Here is a 25,344-nt window from a genome sequence, read left to right as displayed (position 1 = left end):
ACCCCAGATACACTGAGAGTTCCCTTTATGTGTAAAAGGCTTGTTACATAATTCATAGAGCTCAATTTCTAGTTTTGCGCTAGAAAAACTTTTACTGTCTCTCTTGGTTTTTACATTATGATCCAGCCACTGTAATTCACAGAGATCTATTTTTTCACATCAGAAACATGAAGTCTTGCTTCTTTGTATGTAATGTTTTTTCTGCATTATTATTAAAACAATTGCATAAGATATTTTGAAGAAAATTTTCTTATAGTCTGGGCAATCTGAAATCTTGAAAAGTGTGTGTGTGTGTGTGTGCATGATTGTTTCAGTTCAATGATGTCTGTAGTTTGCCTACATTGGGTTTATTTAGAGAGCAAGAGAGTACTTGAGATGGAGGAAAGAAGATGTTACAGACATTAAACTCATCTCATGGTGTCCATAGGGCCTCATTTTAACATTACTGATGAAATAATTCTGTGGGAAAGAATTAAGACATTAGAGTTGCAAGGTGGAGAAGTTGGAAGAATATGAGAAGGGAAAAGTGCTGTGACGCTTGTGAATGATTACTTCTTTCTTTCCTTTTCCATTTTTCCTGTTAGAAAGCTAGAGTCCCAGTAATGTCCCATGGAGGAATTGCTTGGTATACACATATTTAGTTACAGCACCAGACAAAACAAAATGGACAAAATAAAAATACTCAGCTCTCATTCTGCATATGGATAAAAAGCAAGAATATTTAATAATAGACATATGTGTATCATTGACTTACGAACAGATTAATCTAATTTGCCTACCAGTGGGTGTTAAACTTATAAAACAAAAGAATGCCCACTTGGGATTTTTTTTTTCATTTGCCAAGGTCAGAGATGGGCAGTCTGTGAGATCAAGCCCAGACATTAATATTTTGATTGGGAAATAAAGCGTGTGAGTTGTTTTGCTTGTGAATGGGCTAGGATTTTTTGGCATTTTCTGCAATTTTGTTCTATACACAGACACATACAGACACAGACACACACACACATTTTATTTAACTGAGTTATCTGTGTTTTAGGGTTCTGCTATATTTTCCTTGTGTTTCTTACCTAAAAATGGATGGAGAAAGTTCTGGGTGCTGCAAAAAAGGTGATTTGGAGCTTCATCCAAGCCAGCAAGTTCAATGTATATAAGTAAATAAATAAATAAATAAAGTTTATACAATCTTGAGTTAACTAAGGGCCACAGAAGGTTATTTTAAAATCCATTATGGAATCCTAACATCACTTTCTTTTGCTGCTATAAAAACAGGGATAAAGACTTCTGCCTTTGTTCTGACAGAATAGTTTGTATCACAGAAATTTGTGTAGAGCAAAGTGCTGATATTGTGAGTTAGAAACTAAAAAGTCAGAGTGAAGAACCTGTGTCCAGATATAAGACATTTCACCACAGAGCATGCTCTCTGCAACTGCTGAAAGATATAGTTCAAGAACATCTTGAGATGCAGATTCCCCATTTGTGTTTTACAGATATGTTAAGTCTACTTTATATATTCAATGTAATAATTTAACTGTTTTTAAATCTTCTCAAAAATGTGTGACGCTATAATGTGGTATTTGGCTGAGGTTTTAGCTTTGGTACTATAATAACAGGGCTCTTTTATTCATTTCCTTGAGTTAAAATCTGAACAGTTCATATGACTAAGGTCTGCCAAGAGTCGTCTTGATCGTGGTAGAGCATAAATCCAAGAAATAAAGAAAATCTGTAAAATACTTACTTCAGGACACTTAAAATCATAAATGTTGTAGTTCTTGAAAAAAAAAAGATCCAGATTTTAGGAGAACTTTAAATAGGTTTCAGTAGGGATGTCCTCCATTATTGGATTATACAGAAAATGTGTAAGAACACTTTACAGGTTTCCTGGATACTTAAAAATCTTAGGTATTTTTCATGTTTCCTTTCTTGTCAGAAAATATGTACTGATCAATATTTCAGTTACAGCTCCAGCTCTGGCCAAATTACCACTTTAGGAGAACCAGTGATTCATGTGTTTCCCGTCTCTCTCAGTTTTAATGGCTGGCTAGCACAAATAGCCAAACACATATTAATCAAAACTACTAATATTAATATAGAGTGCTTCACAAAATATTACTCTCATAATTGTCAGTAACTTCTCAGACTGCACTGCTAATTTGCATTATTCCAGCTTCACTGGGTCATTAGTAGCTAGCATTTTATTAAATAATTCAACAAATTGTGGATTGTTTTATTTTTAAGCAAATTCTAGGGCCTTTTAAACTATCCTTGTGTTTTTAACTCTGCGTGGTTCCATGCAAACCTGGTCATGAAACTCTGGTGGTCCGCAAACTCCACTGAGGTGACTTAATAAAGGTTTGGGTTAAGAATATCTGTACTAATCCCAACACTTGATTTGCTAACTTGGTAATGGAGATAAAGACTGCTTTGAGTAGAGCCAGATGATGATGACCTAAGCCTGTAAGACTGATTTATATAGAACAGCATCAGTTCAATATTTTTTGAATAATTTTTGAATAATTTTCCAGAAAGGAAAAAAAAATTATAGTGAGGGTAAACCAAAGCAGATATATTCTACACACTGGGAAAGCATGGCTATGGTTAATGAAATAATAGTTTTGATTTTTAGGACAAAAAAGTTTGTTAAATAATTCCTTAAAAATTCTAGCAATTTTGAGGTGATTTGCAAGAAACGAAAGTTTGAGAACCATGAGTCCGGTGAATAGAGAGATGGTTCAGAAATAATGGAGCTGAGACACAACTCCTCATGGCTCAGCTTCATCTTCAGGCTGAAAAGTTTCCCCTTTTTTGTTGATGCTTGTTGACTGGCAAGGTTTACTCACTGTGCTTGTCCCTGCTTGTCTATGTATTGCTTGACTCTGCCCAATTCACCCAAAGAAAGCCATACAGTATAGAAATATCTACATTGCATAGGGGTTTGAATACCCTTCTAGGGTTGCAGCGTGATTTGCTTGTCCTCAGCCTGCAAATGTTGCAATCTTTTTGATTTTAAGGATGCAGTTGGGTCTTTTTATGGGTAGTATTTTGTGCTTCCATATCTTAGGTTCATTAGAAATATTTTCTTTATAGTTCTTCAGTTCAGTCCCAGAATTAAAATAGCATTCCAAATGCAGCTTTAGTATGCATCTCATGTTGTTTCCTATAGGACAAGTTATTTCTTCTTTTCCTTTCCAGTCATAAACTAACAATTATGTACTACATATTGTTAATACAGATGTATGTTTTTCTTCCTGTCAGAACATACAATAATTGTACAGATTGAGCTATTCTATTCTTCAGCAACATTTTAGAAACCTAGTCAAGCAAATAATAATTTCCAAGCTCTTATATCTAGCTTAGGCTTTGGAATTGTTCATGTGCCTTTTTCCACATTGCATGTAATTTTGATTATTTAAAGACACATATCAACATAAATTCTGATTTTAGTCAAGTTTTGATGGGCTTTTAAAGTTCCATGTACCCTAAATATTTTCAGTTTAGAGCCATCAACACTACGAATACGATCTGGTTAAAATAAGTGTTGCTGTTACCCCTTTTCTTCTCAGGTATTCAGTTTTACTGCAATAAAGCTGGTTGCAGGCTATTCTGTAGTAGTATTTCTGCTATTACATTTTGTTGATCAAATTGCTTGTTAATCAAAATCCACATTGTACCTGAGTTTGTACATGGGCCACACCATATAAATTTTGGAGGTTCTATTGGATTAGACTCTGGGAAAGAATAAGCTTTGCTTGAAGAAAGCTCCAAGGACCAATCTCTGGCTCTACATTTAATAGTTCCAAGGTAGGAACTTTTCAAAAATACCTTCTTTTTGCGAGCCATGGGAGAGCTGTTGCCTGTCAGAGTGGATAGGATTGGAAGAGATAGATCAGTGATCTGAGTCTGCATAAAATTAGCTTTGCAATCAAATTAATAAGTACTTGAATAATAAATAGTTTGCTTGTCCTAAGTATAATTCATATTGTCATTATGTTAAATGAAGATTACTTCCTGTTGCCTGTTATTTTTCTGCACTCATTTACTTTGTCCCTGACTAAAAAATGGTATTTTATTGATTATGGGTTTTTGCATCTTTGAATAAAAAGACTGAACTTTTATAGTTGCAAGCACACTTTCTAAGGATTCATTGTGGCTCTCACCTTGGGATTTGGATTGTTTACATCTAAATCCTATTGCTGCTGAGTTAGTCATTTCATGTTGTCATGGTGATTCTCCTGTATCTGACAGGTGGTTCCTGCTATTGATCTCTGCTGGACTTCATACAAGCTGGAAGGCTTAGGAGTTATTCCTTTTGTTTTTCATGTATCATATGTTCCATGGTTGAGGGTGAAGGGAGGGTATGCAAGAATCTCTGATGTTGTTCCTACCATGGAGCTTGCAATTGATTTTCCTGTCCATTCATACACAATGCCATTTCCTTTCCCTGTGTAATTCCAGTGTTGGTATTGAATCATGTGCATCTCCTTTGGACTGTGGCATTGTTTTTGTCAGAAGTACTTGTGTGTTAATTCTGTGGGTGTTGCCATTCCTTTTACTTGCAGCCTCTCGACGTCATTCCAGGTCCACTAGTGCTCTCTCCACTGCTGATTCTGTTGGGCAGTCAGGTGAACAAGTGCTAACTGCATGAATCTGCTTCTTAATATTGTCTCTTTTTATTACCTTTGTAACATTTGCTGTCACAAATGTCACTCAGCATTTAGCATGTGGGATCATCATGAGATTATTATTATTTAACATGCTTTTGTCATTTTCTATTTTGAATGTTTTCATTTTTGCTCATTTTTATTCTTTTGCTTAATGTTATTTCTGGAAAGCAAACAATATTACAGTGGCCAGCTGAGTTCTGTCATGTATTCCCTGTGTACTTCTCAGGTACTAAGAAAGACACTGGAAACTCCTCCTCTTTGTACCTATGAAAAGCAGCTGTACTGATTATTCATTATTCCTTAGTGAGGAACATTTTTAACATTCAACAAACAGCAAATGAGATTAATGCAACTAAGGAGCAGGGTCAGTGTTCAGCCACAGACTTTGAGTTTTTAATACCTTACTGATTAGGTTCACACATAGTGCTGAACTGTAGTCTAGAGCCATATGTGTATGAGCAAAAGGCACTTTTATGGATAACCAGAACTCAGATATTTTACTTCCCATTTTTTTATAAGTGGTTGGGAGAAGAAATCAACCAGGATCTCATTCTGCTTTACACAAGCATTCCCTAGCCTCAGGTATTCCCGATGTGTTGGCTACAGTTCTCATCAACCTAAACCATCATAGCCACTCACCATGTTTAGTAGACTCGTAATTCAAAAATCTGGAGAATGCCAGCTGCATTAGCTAGTTCTTGACATGGTCTTAGTTACAAGCCAGTAACTAGTTTGTTAAAGTAGGGTTTATGATGGTTAGTTTAATGCTAGTTTCAGTTGATTTTAAATGATACTTGGTTTGTATATAGTGACAGTTATGGAATTGAATCTTTCTTTACTCTCCCCCACCTGGCCTGGCAATGGGGGAATGAGCATCCAGGTCTGAGGCTTTACCAAGGTTCTTTTATGCTAGTTCATGTAGTTCTACATGTACACCCTGGTATTGGTGGGCAGAGTGGCAAAACTTTGCCCACCGATCTCAACATTTATAGTTTTTTAGACATAAATAAAAGTGTAGTGTTTCAGTTTAATGGACTGGTTGCTTAGGTCTCCTTTGAAAACTATGCTACTGCTTTGAAGACTGGAAATTATATAAAAATTAGATTTGAAAAAGAAGTCATTAGGATGTTATCTGGGATTTGGAATATAGAAATACTGAAAGAAAAAAAACTGGAAACAGGATCTACATTTATTTAATATATAAGTTTTAAATAACTGATGATGTAAACCAGAAGAGAATATTTATTTGTGTATTTTACCATATGATTTTTTTTTCTAATTCCTATCAAGTAAATTCCAGATTTATATCTGAAACTTTCCCCCTATTTACCTAATAGTTTTGACTCTATGTGGACCACAGAAATCACCCCATAATGTTCCTTGCTTTCTTTATCTTGATTTAAATTTAAATGGTCCCGCTGAATGTTAAAGAAGTTTTGCTGATGCAGCTATTTTTAACATTAAAGCTTCATATGCAGAATATTCACAGAAGTCCCTTTTGTTGTAAGAGATTGCTGTTCTTTAACTTAAGTGAGACCCAGTCATGTATGTGACGTCCATCCAAGTTAGTTCATAACAAAAGTCCTTGTGTATCACAGACTAGAGACCATAGCCAAGACTTTGATGGGTAAATTCCAGCTCACTCAGCCCTCCCCACCACTACTCACACACTGGCCAGTTGCCCATGAAACAATTGCTGTTTCTCTTTTCCCACTTTCTCACCCATATATCTTTTCTGCTGGCCCTGTCTCTCCACCTCTTGGATGCATGGCTTGTTGGTGATAAGGCTTACTCTTCCAAAAATACAGCCTGCTATAAATATGCTGGCTTAAGCTTGGCCAACACTGCCAAATATGCTCAGCATTAGCATGCTAATAAAACTTATAATTTGGGGATGTAAACTTAGTATGCTGATTGTCGCACATAACCAGCAACAATTTGCGGTGTTTAATATTCAGGACTGGATTCAAGCATATTGAATCCAACATTTGCAACATTTCTTTAAATACATATTGCTTTATATTTGAATTAGACCTCACTATACTACCATCTTGATAACATAAAGTGTTTATCCCAATTATGCTTTATAATATTAATCCTATATTATTTCCCGACTGAGCTCCCTCCAGATATGCTTGAATACCATTTCTATCGTCCCCAGCCAGTCTGGCTAATCACCATGATAGCTAAGAGAGTGAGTTGCGGACCAAAATACTTGGGAGGGAGCAGGTTTGGAAAGGCCACTTTATATTCTGCTAATGTTCATCAGTACAGTGTGAATTACCTTGGAACAATATTAATTTCCATGGATTTAATTAAAGGCATACCATTTTGTAATTTTCCGGTAAAATGATTTCTTCAGCATCAGATAAATTATTTACGAAGTTGAAATGGCAGGACACAGCACCATCAATTTTTCTGTGTAATGGGGGTACCTATGAAGAGATTTGAAAATTTTCAATCACGACTTTAGAACTGTCACCAAGACTCGAGCCCCTGCCTTAGTACCTGAGTATGATTATTCTTTGCTTAATGACCCAGAATTTCCATCACTAAGCAAAACGGTCATTAGGCCAAACTTCATGTGACCACACCACTTAGCAGTCCGGTTGCAGTCATTAGGCAAGGACTGCATACTTCACCTGCCCTGCCATGTGCTTACCTCCACTTCAACTCCCCCCCTCCGCCTATCTTCCCCCACATTTCTGCCCTTTTGGCTGCCCTGCACACCACTGCTGCTGCCTACCCCTGCTGCCCCTCCGTCGCCCCCAGCTGACCTCCACCATCATCTTCCACTGCTGATGAGGGGTGCCCAGCCAGGGCAGTTGCTGGCTCTTTGTAAGGCCTCCACAACACTGCGCAAAGCCTTCATGCGGCATTGCCAAGTCCTCGTAAAAGGGTCTGCATTTGCCTCGGCTGGGTATGCCTCATCAGCAGTGGGAGGAAGAAGACAGCAGAGGTCAGCTGGAGGTGGTGGGAGTAAGCAGCAGCATAGTACAGAGTGACCAGAAGGGCAGAGATGGGGGGAGGGAGATAGGTGGCAGTCACGAAAGCCTCACAAAGGGCTAGCGTTTGCCTCAGCCGGGCACACCTCGTCAGCAGTGGGAGGAAGAATATGGTGAAGGTCAGCAGGGGTAGGCAGCAGAGTGCAAGACAGCCAAAAGGGCAGAGATGGGGGGGAGATAGTCGGCTGGGGGAGTTGAAGTACATGCCGCAGTTGTAAATGCAGGCAAGCTGCCAAGCACCCAAATTCTGATCACGTGACTGTGGGGGCACTGCAGTGGCTCTGACTTCAAGGACTGGTCATAACTATCATTCCTTCAGCACCATTGTAACTTTGAACGGTTGCTGAATGAATGGTCATCAAGTGAAGACTACTTGTATGCTGAGTTCTCTGCCTGTATAGTAGCTTCAGAGTCTTCTGGGATTAATTTGGGATTTCTGCTCATGCTCCTGAGGTATATTTCCATTAGCTGACAGTGTTATAATCTAGACAGGAACTGAAAAATACAGAATATAATCCAGTGCAGAAGTCCATTTCTTCATCATCATCATCATCATCATCATCATCATCATCATCATCATCTTCATTTCATCGGTGCTATCCATACGCTGAAAAGTGGAACATAAAGTTGCATGTCGAATATACTTAACGTGATTTAATTTGTTTCTACTGAAAATTTTAAAGGCTTGCAACTTACTTTACTTTGCCATTTTGATTATCCATATCTTTTAAAAACTATCTTCCCTTTTCTAATGCAATCACAATTTTTCTTCAAAACAACATGAAGCCAGGTTCAGCACTGGTTCTTCTGGAAATTGAGTACTTTAGCTGGTATCACTGGAGTAAGATTTTCACCCTTTAGTTTATATAAGCATTTTTGCTGCCAAATTAATTTCTTAGAAAAATGTCCTTTTGGAGGGTGGGTATCAGTATTCAAACTGCGATGCAAAGATTGCTTTCCATAGATTAGGACTTGTCAAATAATTATTTTGTACAGTATCAAATCAATATGTAATCTTCTAGGTAAGGTCTTTTTTTAAACAAACTTAGCTGCATATTCACGATTGACTCCTTTTTCATTGTTCCAAAAATTACTAATGTCTCATGTCATGAAACTAGTCAAGTAACATCCATGGGATATCATCCTAGGAAGCATGGCAAGGTCCTTGATACAGTGATAATACTGACTTGCAATGTCTGTGAGCAAAACTTACCATTTCAAATGCTCATGTGTTCTTTAGTGGAAAAACATTGCAGTATGTATACGTGCAGGTATAATGAATATGTATGTGTATATGTTTTTTCCACAAATAGTAGAAATCTAGTCATACTTTAAATTCTTTTCAAAAATGTTATTAATGATAATTTTGCAAGATTCAACTCAGGGGTGAAATTCCATTTCAGTTGGGCCTGAGATTGGAACTAACGAGATGAAAAATGTAGTTATCCTATGATTGATTACATCTTTGAAATGTCCCGCTCAGTTTGTTCAGCATAGAACTGCAATATATTTTCATAATGTACCATATACCTACTGGGCCTTAAGATATTATGTTGAATTAACAAATCGACATAGCAGGACATTTGGATTCTCATATTCATTATCATCATCTCACCAGATTCTTCTGCTTGGAGCAAAGGTGATGTTTGAAGCGAGCATCTGAGCTGCTTCAGCAACTAGATGCATTAAAAAAGGAGATAGTATACCGTTTTTCTTTCCCTGTAAACCTCATCAACAATTCCTTTTCAAAGCAGGTTTTCATTAAAGACATTTAATTTTCGCATGTAATGTATATTTATGTTTAGAAAATGTGCTTGTTGTAAACTGTCTAATCTTAATAAAATTTGAAAAATAGCAAACTCTAAGTGGCATTGCCACAATGCTTAAATATCTAATTTTGCTTTCTTTACATTAGCGGCAGTAATTCTTCACATAGTTCATCTGATCTTGTTTTCCTTAGTGCAGACTTAACAAATACAATAAAGTTGAATGGATTTTTTGTCTGCAAAGGCTTAAAATCAGTTCATAAATGATATTTCCCAATGAAATTTTTCTGTTTCTAGGTTTCTGTGATGCTGGCATTTTCCCCAACGGATATCGAAAGACATTTCTGTGCATTAGAAAAAGCATAAATTAGAAAGCATAAATCAGTGCTTAAACAAATGTTGTTTTTAAGTAGCGCACCCTTAAAGAGTTACATGCAATTTCTTAACAGAAAAAAGTGCATTTGCGGTTAGCCACAAATGATAATTTGTGCATCCATCTTCTAACATAGCTGGATACAGCACTATGAATGAAGTCCAGTTTAATGGGGCTACAATTTAGTAAAATAAATAAATCAGTAAATACATGCAATAATCTAAATCTTTATTAGATTTACAATATTAGCTGGACACCATTGAACAGATTTTTTGATGTGCCTGGGAAGCATATTACCATTTACTGCTGGTTACATACCGCTAATTGCCTTCACTGGAATGGCTATTTTAAAATCTCCCAGGGTTAAGCCTTTGGGAGGTCACTGAGGAGGAAGGAAAGATGACAACCGCACAATGTAAGCAACACTGGTCAGGACAGTTCTGTTTAAAAAGATCAATCAGTAAACCCACCCATTTATGATATATTGAAAAATGCACACTACTTCTAATGTTGCATTATACCTCCGATATTGGCAGTGTTTCCCAATCTTGGCAACTTTAGGATGCACAGAGCATGCTGGGGGATTCTGGGAATTGAAGTCGTCATATCTTAAAGTTGCCAAGGTTGGGAAACACTGCCATATGGCATACTTATAACAATCATAATGATTTAATCTTTAGATTTAAGGAAATAAAATAGTAAAAGAGTGATTACTTTAAAAATCCAAATTAATCTCCAAATTAGTTAATCTCAAAAAATTCTTAGTGGACTAAATAAATTAGTTTTTTTTTTTTAAAGGTATAATATCTATCTATCCACATTTATATTTATATTAAGAGATTAGAGGGGGGAAATCTTAAAACACTTTATTTGATGGTCTATAAAGATTTATTCATCTTCCAAATACAATGGGAATAGAGCATAGAGTATTTATTTAAAAAAAACCTCAGCTTTAACTTTTTGTTGATCCGTTATAAAAATTGCTTGAGTTTTCCTTTGTCTTGGTATTGTTTTCACTAAAAGTTAACCAGCAAGTAAACCAATATACAACAGTCAGAATAATGGAAACTATTCAGATTAAGACTTGAATAAGTTAGTTGACAGAAATATCACTTGCAGGACCTGGAAGTTAACAAATTAACAATATATTACTGCAAGTTTTTTACTAAATTGAAGAAGTTTGCCATAATACTTACACTTCCTCCTTTGAGAAATTGAGAATAATGTCTAAAAGTAGTTACATTTAAACAGTACTGTAAAAGAGTTTAAGTAACAGTCTCCCTCCTGTCGCTGTTTTCTAACCATATACGCAGGGCTTGTTGGACTTTCTGTTATATCCGCATAGTAGCCCCTAAAAATTGGACCTGATAAGAATTAAAGCAGCAGGGTGAGAGCTCCCTGTCCTGGTTGAAAGCTCCTGGCCAGCAGCCTTATTAATATTCCAAGGGGCTGTGAACTCATGTAACGACGGCTTTCGCTCTTGTCTTTTGTGCAGACCGGTTTGGGCTTGGCCAGCCAGGCAGGTTGCCTGCCTCTATGAATGCCATGCGAGTTCTCAGTACGAGCACAGATCTGGAGACTGCTGTGGCAGATGCACTGGTAAGAAGGAGAGCACGACATGTTACCAACTCCAGAAAGTTACTTGAGGTTGCTTTCTGTACGTACATTTTCCTCTCTCAGTGTTGTATCTGTTCCTGTTGAAGGAGCCTGTGTGTACATGGGACTCTGCCTAAATATTTCTTTAGCAGTTGGGAAGATGTGAGGAAAGGGAGTTGAATGCGTAATTGCACTGTGAAAAGCTACGTGGTTGGTATTAGTGCAGATGAAGTGTAGATGATGGGCTCCGCAGTCTGATCCTGATCTCTTATTTGTGGAAATAAATCTTACTGTTTGTATTATGTTTCAAGTAAATGCATTATAATAGTGAAACCATTTATGTCAAATGTTTGTGAATGCCACTGTAGTTTTTTATGAAGTAAATTGCCTAGTTTCCTAGTACGAGTAGTGGGGAATCCTTACGCTGGATGAGTTTGTATGTGCAAGGTGTTTGCTTCTTGTTCCACAAATGTGCTTGATTTTTATTCTTTTTTTCCATCTTTGGAGAGTTAAAATTTGTAGCTGATAAGTCTATTGAGAATAAATTGCCTTGTATTACCTTAGGGAAAGTTTGTAAGGGTTACCATGACAAAGGCTCCTGTCATTGATTCTAGAGGTTTCTGATTAAGGCCATATTATTATTATTATTATTATTATTATTATTATTATTATTATTATTATTAATAATAATAATAATAATAATAATAATAATAATAATAATAATAATAATAATAATAATATGGGTTGGAAGGTAGATCTGCAGCTGTTGGTTGATCTTTGGATGATCTGCAATAATCACCCACATTTCTGATTCTTAGTTGTGTAGCAGTAAAAGCAACACAATTCCACCTACCCACTCCTTTTCAGTTCTGAAATTCTATTGAATATAAGAAAGGTTAAGGTAACAAAGAGACTTGTGCATAGAAAGAATGTGAGCTAAAACATGTTCCTGGACTTCAACTTTATTAATTCTAAGTGTATGTGTTTTAATATTTGCAAATTCTCTTGCACTCTTGAAACTAATAGTCTGCTTAAAAGCAAAAAAAAAAAAAAATGCACTGGTGAATATTCACATTTACTTTTTCTTTCCATCAAGAGGTAGCATCACTGCATCTCTGATTGCAAGTGATTCTGTGGACCAGGTTGTTAAGATCATATTTACTGAAAGCTATTTTTGACATTTTGCTGTTACTCCCGATTGCTGGAGATCCAGAGTCGTAGATAGAATTTGGAAAGCTCTGAGCGTTACAGATTACTAGTGACAAGAGAACATACAAATAGCGTGTACCGTCTCTCTAAATATTTTTATTTGTAACACAGTACAGTTGGAACCTGCATTTTCACCCACTGGATGATCTATAAATACTGTATGAACCTGGACTTTTACATGCACATTTTTTGTCAGTATTTGATAGCAGAAAATAAACACAATTTGAACTTTCTCTTTTGGTTTTCTGCTGAACCCAAGATTGTATGATTTTTTCTGTTAGTAATATCCATAAAGATCTAAGACGTAATGGATTTGCAGACTAAGAACTGAAATATAATGAAACATTAAAATTAGAGCCTGGCTGATGGATGTTTATTCTGGAGGAGAAAAAGTCTCTGATTTGATAAAATGAGGTTTATTGGATAAAATTCTCTTAATTATAGGATGATACCCAGGATTTTATTAAATATAAGGAAAACCTGCCCAGGAATATATGATTAGTATAGTTACATAGATTACATAGTAATGAAAATCTCATTAATAGTAATGCTAAGCAATATTCTGAACAGCTACAACTCCAGTTCTTTCCATGAAAACTGCCATAGAAATACCTGTAGAATTTTGGGAATGAGATGGTAGATTGGGGAGCTGATTGTTGATACTCTGATTCAAGTGATTTGAACTTAGATAAGTTGGAAATGGGGTCTGGAAGAACTGAAGGTCCGCTGCCATCACTGTTGGTAAATGCGGCTTTCATCTGGTTTATCTTTAGCCATAAACTTCAAAGAAAAAACATCCTTTACCTGATACATGTTTATGACTTGAAGGAAGGGTATAATTCTAGCTCCTGTAACTTGAAGTTTCTCTGACTCCCTTTTCTACCTACTGATAACTATGAAGTCATCCATTGGTTCAATAAAATATTTTCCTTTTGCTCCTTGTAGATATAAATTTAAATAACAACAACAAATTTCAATATAATCTTAGATGATAGCGAATACTTTAGGATGGAGAACTGAACTTTTGACCCTGAATTATAGCATGCGTCCAATCAGATAGTCCCTCCTATAGTAAGAATCATGTCTATTTTAGGAATTTCACTACAGTGTTTATGTGTTTTCCATTTCAGAATTGTAGAAAACCTAACTGTCCATTTTCAGCAATTGCACTCTAAGAGGTTCCAAAAGGGGACAGACACTACAAGCTTTGCTACTATGCTCTAGCTTTTCTATTGCATCAGAACTATTTAAACGACACTGTCGTCATTCTAATTTGTAGTATGTGCCTTATTTTAATTAAACTGTATTGAGTGTGATGAGCGTATTTGGTTAATTTCACTTACAGAGAGGCAAACTGAGTGTGCTAGTATTCCTTGTTGAGGGAGTTCACATAATATATATGTTTTGTTACTTTTTTTTTTTTTAGATATCCTCTTAAAAATTCACAAGTTCATAAAAATGTGACATGTAAAAATTTGTTCAGCTCTATCTTTTCAAAACCTAGCTCCTTTTGGCTCTGTGTTGTTGCTGATGATGACCAGTTCTTTAAATTTCTTTAGCTGTCCTTTGCCTGTTTCTCTTCTTCACTTCTTGGATAGATACTCTATCCAATAGCCTGAAAAGGAGTGTTTCTCTCCCTTCTCCTCTGTTCTCCATCTTTGGATTCAAGATACTTTGTTTCACAATAAAAGCTTTATTTCCATAAAAAAGATGTAAACCAAGTCCCTGCAGGTCACGTTCTGTGTCCTGGCAAATGTTGATTGTTGTGCCTGTAAAAAGAGATCACCTGAGCCTGGTCCAAGGAGGAACTCTTTTATTCCTAGATCATTGCAGAGAAAGATCTATTGACAGGGAAACCAGATAAACTTTGAGATGAAGGGAAATTATTCAGTAGCGGACAGAATAAGCTACAACTGTCTATAAGAAGGGCTGAACTCTTGAACCTCATAGTGTATTTGATCATCTTCAGTGACAAAAGAGCTCTTTACTTAATTGGAGTTTAGTTCCAGGAGGTGAGAGGGAATATTTCTACTCTTGGGAGTTGGTATCTAATAAACTGTCCTCAGATGGCACCTAGTCAATAAATGGTAACTATGTGCGATCTCTTTCTCCTGAGAGTATTATACAGACATCAGCATGACATGAGGCAGAGACAACCTATAGCTGACAAAGTACCTTCCTTATCAATTTAGGCATTGTGATTGCTGAAAACTAGCAGGACAGTTTCTTGGTGTTTTGAGGCCAGAAACATATGCAGGCTGTGGTGCAAGCCCTAAAATAGGGTTAGGGTTAGGGTACACAAACACAAAACTGTGGGGAGAAAAGGAAAGTCCCAGCTCTACCTGTATACAATACATAGATCCATCCTAACCCTGCCCACCGTTTACTTTATCCTCAAGAATACTAAGTACTCCCCCAGCCCCCAAATATTGCCCATTTCTGGCATAACATGATAGTGTTGTCTTTAGAAAGCCGGAATTCTAAATGCACATTACTTGTGTGCTTATATTCTCCGAAAGCCTTGGCTGTAGGAAGATGAGAACAGAAGAACGCACAAGTTGATGCCACATTTTATTTTATATCTCTTGAAAAGAGATTGGCTGAATTTGTATTTTTAATTTGCTAAAAGTTATTTGCTTATATATTTTTGTTGCAAGAAAAATGCCTGCAGAAGCTTCTGACGTAATTCTTTATGCTTTTTCCCACCCTTCAATATTTTCCTGCATACAGCTCTTAGGAGACTCCAGAAGCAAGGTACTAGTGCCGTCCTGACATTTTTTTTTCTCCCTGCCTCCTCCCTCCCTCCCTCCCTCCCTCCCTCCCTCCCTCCCTCCCTCCCATTTTTTGCTTTCCCTGTTACAGTATTATATAGGGCTATAATTATTTTGTTATCTTTTTGTCCAAGCCTGGAATCCTATCAAACTGCAGATAGTACCTTCAACATATTTAGTATATATGTATATCTGTGAAGCCAAGAAAACACAAATACTGCCATAAACTAACCATATAGACTTTCTGAAAATTATACAGAAGTGCAGTTGTGTGGAGGATGGAAAAGATATGGAAATAGGCTTAGGACGTTAATTTATTTTCCATGATGAAGAAATGGTAGCCATGGAAGAATATTTAAGGGCTTTATTAAACAATAAGACTCATGTTCTCATTAGGACTGTGCAAAGCCTTCAAGGAAGGAGCTGCCTAACAGGTGGGAGCAAGTATTGAAGCAAAGTGGCTGTGCATTCAAGACAGCTGCGAACAACCTTGCCAAGCAGTTGTGTGATCCTGAAAAAAGTGATCGCTGTTTTACTGATTTGAAAAGAGGAGCTTCAACTATGCTCTTGCATGTTGTGAAGCACCTCTTTTGAAGATTTTGCATAGTCCCTCATCACTTAAAACCTGCCCAGCACCACAATACTTCTGGGTTTTACTCTGGCCACCTGTTTCCAGGCTTTTCTCTTCAATAGTGAAGATAAAATATTTGCTTCTAAAATGGAATCCCAAAGTACCAATAGCAGCTGCCATATAAAGTTAACCTTAGCAATATACCTTTCAAAGTGTATTGAGTATTCCAAAGTCGTTGACTTATGCATCAGGAACAATATACATAAATAAGTACGACTTTTCAGAGCAGCCCAAGTTTATTGCATGCATACTAAGGATAGCCTAAATCATACTTACATATCTAATTATTGAGAGTTTCAAAGTCTTAAGCCTAAACTGGTATCACCAGACTCTTCTACACCAGTCATGTCAACTGATCCTAGGCTATAAGTTTCAATCACCCTAGTGCTGCAGTCCTTTCAGTCCTATCTCCAGCAGAGGATGTGGGCATCTTTCCCCCATACTCATGTAGATTTTTGTTCAGAATGAACAGTAATTTAACATGATCAGAATGATCAGAGTAATTTATGCAATTTCTATAGCCGCCCACCTCAATCCAAGTAACATTTGCAGACATATGCTTTAAAGTAGCTATTTTCAAATAGCAATTTGATCTTTCATTAAGCTTCATTTGTTAGATCTGCTCATCTGTTTTGTCCTTTTATTGGGTAACTTTCTCCATCACTTGTCAGTGATGCCTGAAATTGAAATTCTTTTATGGCTCTATACCAGACTTGTAGTATTTTAGTGAAATCATTCAGAACCTACTAAATCCAGGATTTATTTCACCCTCCCACCAGAAGAAACCAGTGAGGAGAAGGTATGAACCATATGGGATGTATTCTGATGATGATGCAAACAGTGATGCATCAAGTGCTTGCTCAGAGCGCTCCTATGGTTCTCGCAATGGAGGTATCCCACACTACCTGCGACAAACAGAAGATGTAGCTGAAGTCTTAAACCACTGTGCTAGTTCCAACTGGTCTGAAAGGAAGGAGGGGCTAATTGGCTTGCAAAACTTATTGAAGAGCCAAAGGACATTAAGGTGAGTATGTATATAATCAGTAACAGTATATTTTGAATCTGTTCTTTATCAAGTCTTTATAAGAGTCCCATAAATTATGAAATATTTATGCTGCTTCCTCTAATTCATCTATTTTTTTTAATATCTTAATGGTATGGCATATTTTAAGGTAGCCAACATTTTAATGATGGGATTGTGTTCTTTATTATTGTCACCCATTATTATTTTTGAATTCAATCTAAGTTATAATTATGATGAACAATGGGAATTAATATCACTGTAGAATAGCTTTTCTACCTAGTGATAGATATGTGTTCAAAGATGCTCATATGATTAATGGGAGTATATTTAGGGGTCTTTTCACCTCTTCACCTTGGATGAAGAAGAGAATTTTGAAGAAGTTGAATTGTGACTTAGAGCATACTTTTTAATGCTGTACTTCTGTCCTCTTTATTAAATACAGAATTGAGCAACCTATGGTTGGCATCATTATTTTTTCAGTCCAGAAACATACCACAAATAGACACAGAGAGACAGACATCATGCTGCTAAACATATTTATTTTGCACTGAAATACCAGAGAAAGGGAAAAGAATTTGATTTTTTTTGCACCATCCCCTCTGGAGATCTCATTTGCATCCCTCAGTAATCAAAAATAAATAAGAGGGCAAAATGATTGTCTATCCTGATTCAGGCCATCTGAATGAAAATGTTACTGGGTTAAAGGAAGCCCAACATATCTGTAGATAATAACCTTCCCAATGTATATATTAAAAACTGTGTATAGAGAATTATGTAACAGTGCCCAAACTTCCCTGGTGTGCCCTTAGTTTAGAAACAAGCTGATAACGGCATATTGATGATTTTTGACATATAACATAAACAGTTTAATGAGAAGACTTTTATGAGAAAAGGTGTAAAACACTCAATGAATTCCAGTTCTGTTGTTCCTAATGAAACTAGAACTTACAATTTTCTTGCTTCAGGGCAATATTGAGGTCTAAATCAGAGCATCCAAGGGAGCTGAAATTACTTGTTTTGTGTCTGTTTGTTGAGAGGTGAGAGGGGATTCATTTAGATATATCACAAATTTTAGAAGGCTAAAGTATAGTCTCTTAACCTTGGAGTCCTCTCATCTGTTGTGATCAGAATGGAGTTTCCTCATCCAGACTCATTTATTGGTTTGAAAATAATGATGAGGTTTGTATATAAATTTTCCTTGCTATATTTTCCCATATCTAATGTTTGTTCTACAATAATCTTATTTTGTTTTGTTTGGGTTTAGCCGAGTTGAGTTGAAAAGGCTATGTGAAATCTTCACACGTATGTTTGCAGACCCCCACAGCAAGGTAACATTTTGAATACATCTATCTTTTATGAAGAATCCCTAAATGTTGTGAGGTTGGATTATAAATAAACGATTTAATTGAAATGAAAATCATAATATTTCAATTTTTGTGCTAAATAATTGTTCAGTCTTTGCAGTTATCTGTGGTAAATTACTGGGATATTTTTAAATTCCATAAGTGAGTGATACAAATAGGGTATTATTCTAGAGCAGAACATTTCTTTTAAATGTAATAAGATGGATTGTTTCAAAAATGTTTATTGCCTCAAGACCTAAACAGTTGACCTTGTGTATTATAAAAATATTCTTTCATAAAGTTATCTTAAACTTTCTGTGAATGCAATTTATCTGCGTGCAAGGGAAACTGCCTTAAAGCAGTTTGCTTTGATTCTTTATATCAGTTTACTAATGAATGGTTTGTTTTGTTGCATGGCCTGTTTTGCGGTGGAATTCACAACAGAGAGTAAGTGTATTTTCCTTCCTCCTTCCTCTACCTCCTAATATCACCTCTTTTATCTATTTAATATGAATCATCCAGTATATCCTGGAACTTCACAGTTAACATGGTTGTCAAAATCATCCGTATTAAAGCAGATTTTGGTAGCCTTTCAGTTTCATCGCTTTTGTATTGTAAATCATGACTTCCCCTGTTATCTCTCTTAAATTAAAGGTTTTCAGCATGTTCCTTGAAACCTTGGTAGACTTCATTATTATTCACAAGGATGATTTGCAAGACTGGCTCTTCGTTCTTCTGACACAGTTACTCAAGAAGATGGGTGCTGACCTGCTGGGATCAGTGCAGGCAAAAGTGCAGAAAGCTCTGGATGTAACAAGGTAGTGTGTCTGCCAAGTAACTCTGGACAACTTGCTAACCTGGTTTTTTACATAATGCGAAACCAGCTGTCTCAAACCTTGAGCCCTGCAGATACGATGGATTGCAATTTTCATCATCTCCAAATAGCATAGTTATAATTGAGTGTCTCAGAAATTGAGTCTGTTTAAGCCACAACCATGAGCCTCTCATCTGATACAGCTGCACTGAAGGAAATTGGAAGAATTCATTTCCTCAACAGATAAAAGTAAAGTTTTTAAAGTAAACCAAGTTCAAACTATAGTTTCTGCCCTTGGATTGCTTCGGTTTACTAAGACTTGGATCCTTCAGCTGTCCTCCTTGTGGCAATATAAGCTTAAGAACATAGATATGCATTCAGGAGGTTGACTAGCTCGTTTGAATAATGCTGTGGTTTTGCTCAGTATCCAGACTAGGCTTTCATATGACTTGGTATAGTTCTGGCAAGAACCTTTTTGTTTAATTTTGAATGGGAATTCTAAGTGACTTTTTAAAAAAATATGGTTTACCTATTTGAAAAGGTCTGATTTAGTAAAAAAAAATGGCTCTGTTAAATCTTGAGTACTTTTCACCTCCAGCTGTTATGCTTTGATTCTGTACTGTTCGTCAGAGGTTACTTTGCGGTGGGCTTGCATGAAAATACTTAATAGTATTAGTTATAATACTAATTATAACTAATAATTGTAATAGTTGTATGTAATAGTTGTATGTAGCAGTGCTTGAAAAATTATTTCATCCTTCATTGGGGGAAAGACTGGAGCTGTATTAATTTTTTCTATCTCCTAGGCTGAGGCATGCAGCCGCTATATATTTAATTTTTCTGTGTCTAAGGCAAAACAGTGGTTATATTTAAATCCTGGAACTTGTAATAGAATTTGTTCTCATGCTCTCTCTTCCCTTTTTCCCTTTCCACTGTAGGGATTCTTTTCCATTTGATCAACAGTTTAATATTTTGATGAGATTTATTGTAGATCAGACCCAGACACCAAATCTTAAGGTAGGTTACAGTGCTTGCAGTTTCATTGGGAAGTGATTACGTCTGAGAGTACAGTGAAGCATAATGCTTAAATATAGATAACCAGGGCAAATACACTTTTATTCCTTGGTTATATTTTAAGGGTTTTCAGAAAATGTAGAGATGGCATTTCTGTAGCAAACAGTGGTTCATGAAAGGATTAGGTACGAGAAAGAAAGGATTTTGAGCTTTAGAATTTGTTGTATTATCTTTATTTACAAGAAGTATTCTGCTCACTTCAGGTAAAAGTGGCAATACTGAAATACATTGAATCCTTGGCTAGACAGATGGATCCTACAGATTTTGTCAACTCCAGCGAGGCAAAACTTGCAGTTTCTAGGATTATTACCTGGACAACAGAACCAAAGAGCTCAGATGTGAGAAAGGTGAGTCAAAGCAATGGGAGGCGGTAATTGGTGGAACTCTTGTAAATTCATTTTAAGCCATTATGATGAATTGTGATGAAATCAAACAGATAGTTTTGTTCAGTTGGATTCAGAATGTGCTTTGTTGGATGAAAACATTCATTCCTTTGGCAGAAGCCTTTTGCTCCAGCCGAACATTTCAGTTTGTTAGCTATTCAGTGGAATAGCTAAAAAACAATTTGTGTTGATTTCCCTCTCGGGAGCCTTCTTTGTTATCCCTTTTCCTTTTTTTTTTTCCTGGAGCATTGGGCAATTTTTCGCATAGTGTGGAAGGGGATGCTGAATAGTGCAGAGAAAAGCACACACATCCTTTTCAGCTGGTGAAAGCATTTGAGTGGAACTCAGTTCAGGGAAGATTCATTCTATGACATGAAATTATTAGAGATGGATAACCTTTTGGAGCAAAGGCCTTGTTCAGGAAAATAATCGGGCAAAATCATGCTGTAGATTTTGGCTGGAAATAAAACATGGACAAGACACAACTGGTTTCTCTTTCTCTTCCTTCCCTTTTCCCTCATCATTCAAGGATATTCTTCTGTTCTCTGAAACTTTGCATGTATTCCAGGTGTGCATGCAAATGCACTCATGAAAGTACAAATGCTGAAGTATGCACATCATTCTTTCAAGAGAGGGCATTTCAAGCACAGACAAAAGGGAAACTTCTTTCATGTTCATCCATTTGTGCATTCATATGCATCCTGCTGTACCCTCCCCATCCATACACTTTACTAGAAAATGTGGGAGGCAGGGTTTCAGGTAAGCAGTGGTAGGGTGGGGAGGAAATTGCTGGCCACAGGTTCCAACCCATGATTTAAATAGATAAAAGGTTTTGGAGACCAAGAGAAACTTTTCCTGTTCCTAAAATATAACAAGGTAAGAATTCTGTGGAAGGGGCGGCAGTAGGCCTGTGCAGATATTATGATGCCCTTCAAAGCACTTCCATTAAAACCAGGTAGCACTGCAGCATTCCACTTCTGTTCAGTGGTACATCCATGCCGTCGTTTTGCTTGGCAACAGTGGCTTCTGCTAATCGCCCTTCTCAACTCTTTGTTAAAGTAGAGCACTGAGTGACTGTGGGGTTGTTCACAGTGCTGACGCTGTGCGATAAATCTCTGTGAGGCAAAACATGTACCTCATCAAAGCAGACCTTCCACGATCATACATATACATATACATATACATATACATATACACATACTCAATAAATAGAGAAACCAGTTACCTGTGATGATATACCTCAATCAGTTTTTCAGTTTACTTACTATCTCCTTTGTGAGCGAAAGTTAACAATACCAAGTTTTGAATTTGTTTTCTTGCCATCAACATTCATGTTAATGTGGTCCATGAAATTCCCAGCTCTGCCATTAGGTGCCGTCTTTGCCATGTATGTCAGAAAGAGTATCACCTTGGAAACTCTTGTTAGAGCAAGGTTAAACTATGTAATCAGAAAAATCAGCCTGTGATGTTCAAGAGGAGAAGACAGATGATAAGAAGCCCACTGAAAATCAAGAGATGAAGCTAATCAGAAAAATAGGTAGAAATGAAATGAACCCTGTCCAAAGGCATTTGTAAAGGCAACAACATATAATTCATGCAGACTAAATGACGGGATTAATTATATAGCCTTCTGGATATTCGTTTTGGAATGAGAGCTACTGTATCAAATTTGTTGAGAGTAGTCATAACATTAACAATTGTTTACAGTAAAACAAAGCATCATTAAGTAGATAGTGAGAAGTTCCAGAAGTGTTTCTTCAATGTAACAACATGACTAATAATATTCAGTGCACATAAAAGAGAAATGATGAATATTGGGGTTTACATGCTCTTCTTCTATTCTTTCTTTGTACAAATTGATTTTGTGCTAACCATGATGCAGAATGGATGCATACAGTGGTTCTTGCGGTGATATTGCTGATGGAGTTGTCTTGTGACCATACTTTATAAACCTACTTCTTAGCCAAATTGCTCAAAATTAATATTTAAAGGCAGTTTAGAGCTGGAGATGGAATAGGATTAACTCAAGCAGTCAACAAGATGACATTTTTAAAAGGATTTAAATGTGTGTTGTTTTTACTTCAAGGTAAAGGTGATAGAAGTTTACAGAAGCGTTAACGGTGTGGAAGAAATAATAAGAAATTATTTATTATTCATCTAATGCTGGAGGGCAAAAAGTATGGTCTTTGGGCTGCATGCTATCAACCAGTATTCACTGGGTTCTTAAACTAATGTTTCTCTTATGATAGTAATAATGGTCAGATGAAACATTTACAGAAGTAAACCAGGAGAGAGGCAAATTTTGTCCCCTTCCACCGTAATTGATTGTCTCTAAGTGGGGGAGGTTAGCTAGCATGGGAAAAGCCCTTTTCTCTAAGTCTTTAATTCATGTTCCAAAACAAGGAGTTCTCTCAAAAGCTGCTTCCAATGCTTGTTAAATAGAAAAACAGTATAAAAATATTTTAAAAAATAAAACAGCTAGGTATTTTCCTCATTGTTAGGCAAATACCAATTATGCCAATGACTATTAAGAGCCCACTTTCATCACCACAAACCCCCAAAAATTAAAACATTCCCCTTGGTATTTTAACATGCCAAGTATTTTAACATTCAGTAGTATCTAGAAAGTTATCTTGTTCACAAGTCAATAGTAATTTTTAAAAATAATTTTTATTTCTGCAAAGAATAGGTTACAAAATGGGTTGAATGTTGCTCAGCAGAAGGCACAAGGGAGACAAAAGAAAATACTTTTGCATACAGTGCATCATTGTTAGTGCTATTGCAGTGAAAGGCTTCCTAATTTGCTGCTTTGCAGATTTGCTGCTACTTGACGGCATCAGGCTTTAACCATATGCCCATATCTGTTTAGAAGCAGGCTGTAGTGAAAATGACGGGACTGACTTCTGATTGCCCATTTAGACATTCTTATTGTTGACATTAATACAGCTTTTGCCTGATGCTCTGGGTTCCTCAAACTGCATTTTGGAGTTAGAAAGAAAAAGCTTCCCAAGGAAAGTGGTTTGAGGGATTGCGGGCACGTTCCTTCTTTCCTTTTCCGATAAAGAGGCAAAAGGGAAACAAATAAATATTAAGCACTCTATATGCCTCATCCAAGGGTTCTAGAATTGAGGATCTCTGGATATAATGATGTATATGAGAGGCCCCCCTTCTTGAGGAATTTGTCCTAAATGGGGGGATTTCTCCAGTAGCACCTGTGTCATAAGTACAGTGTTGGAGGTAGAGCTGGCTGGCCCTCAGGCTATAAGTTTTGTTTATCCATTTTCAAAAAGGCTGAGTAGGGAAATGAATAACTGGAAAATACCTATACAGCTATTTAATGCTGTATGAATAAAAGAAAAAATGTAACATTTACATTTACAAAATGTAAATGGCACTAAAGTAAGATTCAGAACAAAGTAAGAGTTACAGATCTCAGTGACAACCAGCCACTTTAATTTTTGTGACATTAGCTTCATGTTGGAAAAGCATCTCTGCTTTGTAAATGCAACTTTTGCAAGAAACTAAACATTATGAATGTTTCTGCAGTGGTCAATGAAAATCTTGAGCTTGCTTCTAATAAATAATATTCCATTTCCTATTTGTTGAACTCAGACCATGCATAGTTGGGTAGGTGAGGATATGCCAGCTAGACCAGCAGCAGCCTCGTCAGGTCCTGGTGAAGGAAACTTGGAAGAAAAGTGTAAACAGGTAGACTAAAAGTAGCATACACTAATCATAAGACATTAGTCTGTGTTTGCAGTCCAGAGTTCTAATCTAGGCTAGATTTGTGGAGAAAATGGATGGAGGGAGGGTTTTCTAAAAAATGTAGTGGTGTGTAATAACTTCATGTGTGTTTCTTTCACTCTTTGGTTTGAATTAGATTAAATGGGTACTTTATTGTCTGAGGGGTCTGCAAGTAGTTGCAGTGTCTGATGAGTTCACATCCAAATAGAAGCTGACTGAAAGCTTCCAATTCAATATTGCACGTCTGCTGCTCCATCAACGTGCAACATGCATGTCCTTCAGGTTCTTGCTCAGTACAGCTCCTCCCTGTTACAGGAGACAAAGGCAAAGGATCTTTATGTATACAAAAGGACAACTTGGGTTATACTAAAGTGCGTATACGCCCTTTTCCTTTGGCATTTGAGGAACGTCATTTGCAGTCACCTCTTTTGTTGATACATTTTTGGATTTTAATAGATGTTCTTGGAAAACTTCTGAGGGAAAACAAAATTGTAATAGCAACTGGCAGAATCAGTTTAAGAAGCATTAAGGCACCTAAAAAAGTATAAAGGAACAGTGGTTGCACTATAGCCCAAATTGAACCCAGTTGAATTGGGTAGTTACAAAATAGAACTGGATACTCAGAATTGGGTCTTTTGCCCAGTTGCTGTACTGACTTGCATGTAGATGTCCCTAACTAAACTAAAATTCCCACGCTTGGATCTGCATGATTTTTCTGATTGTTCTTATAGCTTGGCACATTTTTCTGTTTTTCTTTATCTTGTTATCCATTCTTTTCTTGAACTTTTGACTTGAAACAATATTTTCTGTTCAAAGAATGTTCTTTTAATGAATGTTCCACAATTCTGTAGGGCAGGATGAGTGTGACCGTATGTGGTTTATTTTTCACCTTCTGAGTTCTACGCAAACAGGTTTCCCATCCAGTTAGAAGGTACACTGATTGAGGAGGG

At 36.6% G+C, this 25,344-nt stretch overlaps 1 protein-coding gene across 5 annotated transcripts in view; it reads left to right on the top strand.

Annotated features, from left to right (window-relative positions):
• CLASP1 (cytoplasmic linker associated protein 1) overlaps positions 1 to 25,344 on the top strand; it is a 201,066-nt gene that overhangs the window by 140,999 nt on the left and 34,723 nt on the right. For 2 of the 5 annotated variants that reach the window (XM_088146424.1, XM_088146421.1), the window contains exons 22-29: positions 11,301 to 11,404; positions 15,341 to 15,364; positions 16,792 to 17,036; positions 18,301 to 18,364; positions 19,034 to 19,197; positions 20,132 to 20,210; positions 20,471 to 20,614; positions 24,263 to 24,358. In XM_088146424.1, coding sequence (XP_088002550.1) covers positions 11,301 to 11,404; positions 15,341 to 15,364; positions 16,792 to 17,036; positions 18,301 to 18,364; positions 19,034 to 19,197; positions 20,132 to 20,210; positions 20,471 to 20,614; positions 24,263 to 24,358 — 920 coding nt within the window. The remainder of the gene's footprint in view (positions 1 to 11,300; positions 11,405 to 15,340; positions 15,365 to 16,791; positions 17,037 to 18,300; positions 18,365 to 19,033; positions 19,198 to 20,131; positions 20,211 to 20,470; positions 20,615 to 24,262; positions 24,359 to 25,344) is intronic. The other 3 variants (XM_088146422.1, XM_088146425.1, XM_088146423.1) reach the window with 3 other exon arrangements.

This window comes from Python bivittatus, unplaced genomic scaffold (assembly GCF_059951505.1).
Source record: "Python bivittatus isolate LINGU-HERP-01145 unplaced genomic scaffold, Pbiv_v1 ctg000480_np1212, whole genome shotgun sequence".
Taxonomy (NCBI): Eukaryota; Metazoa; Chordata; class Lepidosauria; order Squamata; family Pythonidae; genus Python; species Python bivittatus.
Note: the sequence above shows the minus strand (reverse complement) of the source record. Positions and strands in the feature narration are given on the sequence as shown.